Source organism: Triticum aestivum, chromosome 4B (genome assembly GCF_018294505.1).
Source record: "Triticum aestivum cultivar Chinese Spring chromosome 4B, IWGSC CS RefSeq v2.1, whole genome shotgun sequence".
NCBI lineage: Eukaryota > Viridiplantae > Streptophyta > Magnoliopsida > Poales > Poaceae > Triticum > Triticum aestivum.
In genome coordinates this window covers 40,111,554-40,117,184 of record NC_057804.1, presented here as the reverse complement: position 1 = coordinate 40,117,184, position 5,631 = coordinate 40,111,554, and the positions used below count along the sequence as shown (strand labels likewise).

The following is a 5,631-nucleotide window of genomic DNA, read 5'->3' as shown; positions in this document are numbered from 1 at the left end:
TGTGGCAGGTAATTAAAGAAGAGAGAGATGGTTATAGTAACATAGGTAGATACCGTAACATAATAAATGTGATGCTACTATGTGTCATGCATGTTAATAAATGAGACCATCTATGATACTATTATATGATACTATGCACTATAGAGGTAATAACATAGACTAGTAACATATGCATGTTACTAGTCTAAGTTACTTCCCACTATGACCAGCCTTACGAGTGAAGTACTATGATATATCATCAATGACGAAAGGTTCACATTTTTGGAAGAACAAGATCGTAAGAGCTACTGTTAGTTTACATGAAAGCATCAAGGGGCGAAGGAATCAGCTGGGGCTAGCTAGCTCCCGAACTAGTGCAAGAAGCACCCGGCCCTGTCAGTGCTGCGCCGGCGGGGCACAAGTATTGTGCGCGTTGTTGGAGTGGCACGACGGCCCGGCCGCCGAGTCCTCCGCCTCCCCTCCCAGCAACCGGCGCGCCAGCTTCGAGCCCAGCATCTTTTCCAGCGCCTGCGGCAGCACCGGCGCCCCTGAACCCTTCCTCTGCTCCGGCACGACACGGCCCCCGCCCAGCGCCGAAGTTGCGATAGCATAATCGTCAGCGTTTGCTCCTTGATGACCGCCACCGGTCGCACCCTCCGGCGTGGAAGGGCGGACTTCAGTCGCCCGGTCGTCGAGACGGCGCGGTTCGGCGGCGCCGTGAACCATCTTCGGAGACATTACCCCGGGGTTAAGCCGCTCCCGGGGAGACGGTCTCGAGCCGTAAGAGCTCTGCACAAGGGCACACGCGAGAAGAAGCAGCATGAGCCAAGCGCGCGAGTACCGTGCCATTTTGGTCAGGGTTTCGGCGAAGGCGCTGCGTACGTAGCTAGGTGTGCTTTCTTTCGAAGATACTACTGACTCTTTCTTTGACCTCTCCAGAGACAAGACTAGGAATAGAACTGTTACTGCAATGCTTGCAATGCAGAGATGCACAGGCAAACGGGACCTACTTATAGAGGGTGTTCGGACGTACGTGGAGAAGATAGACCGAAATGACTGGGCAATGGCGAGGAAAGGCGCCCCACGCACACAGTTTTCACCGAGCATGTGACGACGATGATTTGCTAATTAGGGTGCGGGTGAACAAACACATGAGCATAGTAGTATCATCATCTTGAGCATAGAGCAGCAAAGTCTGCCTGGAAACTACGCGTGCCTTCCTCCGGCTGGCCGTGTACGTCCGCCATGACAAACATGCATGCACCACCTGTCGGTGTATGGTTCTGTAATCCCCACTATACTCGTAACACGTGGATCTTTTTGCGAGGAGTATACAAGTAGTACACTCTACAGTAGAATAGGAGTATCAAGGATTCGGTGAGCTGTAGAAGTGATGCATCTCCTAGTAGCTCGCAAAGTGTAGGCCTGTAGGGTATATACAATGGGCTCTGGGCTGGTGGTCGGGGACTCGGGGGCATTGCATACGAGCACACAAGTTTCTTCAGGCTCACACCGCCAGCATGGATGCATGCACGCATGCAGAGTTAATTATATAATCAAATGGTAGGTAAACTGAGGTCGCATGTCGCGCACGCCCATGTTTGACTATGTGCACCCGTACGACACCACAAAGTATACGAGTATATAGTACTGTTAGATGTCACAGCTAACGGAGCAGCGAGTAGTGAGCTTCGGTACTGGTGGGAGTATTAGTCAGCACTAAGGAGCTTTCTCATAAGCAGCCAAGTGCTAGCTGATAAAATACACGGCGAGCAGGATGTATATAGATATACTTTAGAGTGTAGATTCACTTATTTTGCTCTGTATGTAGTCCGTATTAAAATCTTTAAAAAAACATATATTTAGGAACGAAGGGTGTAGAGTATATACAATGGGCTCTGGGCTGGTGGTCGGGGACTCCGGGGCATTGCACAGGAGCACACAAGTTTCTTCAGGTTCACACTGCAAGCATGGATGCATGCACGCATGCAGAGTTAATTATATAATCAAATGGTAGGTAAACTGAGGTCGCATGTCGCGCACGCCCATGTTTGACTATGCGCACCCGCACGCCACCGCAAACATCGTCACCGCTGACGGAGCACCGGGTAGTGACTTTCAGGACTGGTAGGAGTACGTCGAGCTGGTATGTTCCGGGAAACTGGTCTGGGGCAGAACCGACCAAGGCTGGTCACAATGGGCAAGAACATAAGCTAGTAACTTACACACTTTCCTAGACTATGTTACTATCTCCATAGTGGGTAGGAACACCTATGTAGTGTCATGCAACGATGTATTTATTAGGTTATAGACTCATTATTTTTTGAAGTGTGTGATGTTTCGGTAACTTAGCTAGTTAGGCTGGTTGTAATGGGGAGTATCATATACTAGTATCATGCATATGATACTAGTGTATGATACTACCTCCCTAATGCATAGTATTATATATTAGTATCATGTAGTATTTTATTTATTGTCATGCATGATACATAGTAGCATAACATTTATTATGATACGGTATCATGATATGATACTCAACCCTCTTTTTCTTCATTTAATTCTATGACACCTCATCAAAATTGCCTAGTTGGCATGCATAATATTAGCTATGATACTCCCATTACGACCAGCCTTACCACAAGCACTTCTCTCTTCATTAAATACGTGCCACATAAGCAAAGTTGTATTGGAGCGTGTGATGTTACTCCTAAGTTCCTCCCCACTGTGACCAGCCCAAGAGAGCATTTGTCTGAATATGCCTGATCGATCCTTTACACGGATGCACCTCAGTTAGTGCCGACCTACGAAAAGAGGGATGCAAAATGGTCAAGACATGCATGCTAAAAGTAGAAGGAAACTACGAGCCTGCTCGATGAACGATATATCGTTAGTTCTAACTTTCAGAGCTGAAGAGAATAATTTGATGCAAGACAATTGTATTGACTTTATAAGGTGCCCATAAAGCACGTACAGGGATAGTTTCATCCACAGTTATGATCCTAGCTAGTTACAGATTATAGACTTGAAAAACAAGCGGGACAACTACATCTTATACACGTATGTATCCCCCTCCAGCGGTTGAAGCATCGTGCCTGGCAATAGTACGGACGAAAACTAAGTACACATTGTAACTTTCAGAGCAATAGTACGTAGCCATGGATGCATGACGGTGCAGCCAGCAAGGGGTAGAGCTCCTCTGAACGCCGGATCAATCGTGGCCGACCGGTCGCCGCCACCTAGCTTTCGGCTGCGTCACAACGGCTGCGATGAGCGATGGAGTGGGCCCGGGGTGCGAGCATCCAACGTGCGATTCCATGATTCCAATTTGTAGTTGACGTATGATGTATGTCTGTTCGATCGGTGCGAGCTACGCGTAGCTTGGATGGTTAGGTTTAGTTGCGCATGTGTTTTTGGATTTCCACTCTTTTCGGTGTTGTCATTTCGGTAGTATGGCACGCCTGTCAACTGCGAAGCATCTGTAACGATTTAGTTTATTTTAAATATGTTGGCTTGGTCACTCAAAGATGTGTGTGTATGTGTACATGTCTTATTGATAGGGATGAGTGTGCGTGAGTGTCTGTGAGCGCTTGCGATTATACTGCATTTCTAGAAGAAGAAAAACACTTAATTTGCTGCCATGAAACGGCACCTACCTTTGTTTCCACTGGTGATTTGCCCCTCGGTAAGTACGTGGAAAGTTTCCTCAGTCTTGACTTCCTTGCCACTACGGTCGGTGTTATCCCTGCGTGCGTGCATGCATTTCAAGACAATGCCACGACTCATGAAAGGAGAAAGAAAAATCACGTCATGTTCGTGGCATTTTCAAGGCCAGTCGCGGATTATTAATTACAGCACCCGTGGGGTATATGTACAAGATATATAGAGCTGTTTAAACCACTTTACAATTCATATACAGTACATGTAGACATCTATTCTTAGCTGAATGACGGCTAGTACTTGGCAAACAACGACCAAACCCTAGCTAGCTAGTTAACGAACCAACATAGTAGGAGCAGCACTTGTGCTTAGCCACGACGAACGAAGGGACAGCACTATCGGTAGAGTGCAGAGTGGCATGCATATATCTTAGTCTTACGGGGTGCAGCCCTGGCGACCGTTGGAGCCGCACGAATGGCCGGCTCCATCTACAGCTCCTCCCGGCAGCAACCTGCGAGCCACGGCCCACTTGGGCTTGGACGACCGGGGATCACCAGCAGCAGTGCTCGACATGGCAGACACGCCCGAGCCCGGGCCATGCTGATGATGCCGCGGCGCCGCCGTCTCCAGCGCCGGCGTGCTCCCCGCCATCAGCGTCTGCTCGGCGGCTTCCTCCGGGCTCGTCGCTTCCGCGACGGCGAAGCACCCGACTCCATGCAGAAACGGGGAAAATGCCAGCAGGAGGAGGAAGCAGTTGGAGCCGCACGAGTGGCCGGCTCCGTCTACAGCTCCTCCCGGCAGCAACCTGCGAGCCACGGCCGACTTGGGCTCGGACGACCAGAGACCACCGGCAGCATTGCTCGACATGGCAGACGCGGCCGAGCCCGGGCCATGTTGATGATGCCGCGGCGCCGCCGTGCTCCCAATCATCAGCGTCTGCTCGGTGGCTTCCTCCGGACTCGTCGCTTCCGCGACGGCGAAGCACCCGACACCATGCAGAAACGGGGAAGCCACCAGGAGGAAGCAGGCCACGAGTAGCAGCGTCTTGCCGTTGTTGTTGCTGCCGCCAGAGACCCCCATTCGGATCTAAGCTTATGAACTCTACAGGTGTAAGCTGGTCCAGTTATTTACCCAAAACCACCACATTATGGGTTAGGTTAACAAATCAGTACCACATTTGAGGCAGAGCACAAAAAACCACCAACAATAGGGCCAATCTATAACGCGGAGCACTGACACTGCGTTTTAGCCCAGAAAACAGCGAAACCGACAGGTGGGGCCTGCCTGTCGGGATGATGTGGCAAAAAAAATTCCACGTGGGCACGTTGACTAGTCTCTTTCTCCTCTCTCTCTCCTCTCTTCTCGCGCCGGGGGGCTGGATGCGGCGGTGCTGAACAGGTCGCAGGCGATGGCGGAGTTCATCGGCAGCGCGGTGCCAAACGGCGTGGCGAGCTTCATCAACGGGCACTCCGCGGCGCTCGGCTCCTTCGGCGGGGTCACGGGCTTCGGGCAAGACCATTAGTTCGCCGCCATGTAGATGCTGTCCAGGAGCTACGAGGCGGCCGAGCCCATCGCGAGGCTGGGGCTGAACGGCGGCTACGAGTTCGGCTACTCGGCGGGGGCACGGGCGACGACCACCTGCATCTAGCCCCCCGGCGCCGCGCAGAGGTCAAGCACGGCACGCGCCGCGGACGGGGCGGATGGGCACGAGGTCGACGCTGACGACGAAGGCGCCGACGGTGGCACGGGCGACGGCCACCTGCATCCAGCCCCCCGGCGCCGCGCAGAGGTCGAGCACCGCGCGCGCCGACGGGAGGAACCGAAAGCGGTCGTCGAGCTGCTGCAGCTTGAAGGCCGCGCGGCTCCGGTAGCCCTGCTCCTTGGCAAGGTGGCTCATCCTGCCGCTGCTTCCCCTTCGCCTTGCCCATGGAGCTCTCGACTTGCATCGGCAGAGATGGCTCGCTGCGCACAAGCTGCTCGACACAATGCTCCATA

General features: G+C 52.1%; 1 protein-coding gene across 1 annotated transcript; it reads right to left on the bottom strand.

Annotated features, from left to right (window-relative positions):
* Positions 1–281: 281 nt before the first annotated feature.
* On the bottom strand, positions 282–932 carry LOC123094357 (uncharacterized). Its single transcript, XM_044516381.1, has one exon. The coding sequence runs from the start codon at positions 826–828 to the stop codon at positions 376–378; it is 453 nt and encodes a 150-aa protein (XP_044372316.1). The 5' UTR covers positions 829–932; the 3' UTR covers positions 282–375.
* Positions 933–5,631: the final 4,699 nt, after the last annotated feature.

Excerpts from the sequence above, each read along its gene's own strand:
- LOC123094357 (XM_044516381.1), bottom strand. The coding sequence starts at position 828 with ATGGCACGGTACTCGCGCGCTTGGCTCATGCTGCTTCTTCTCGCGTGT.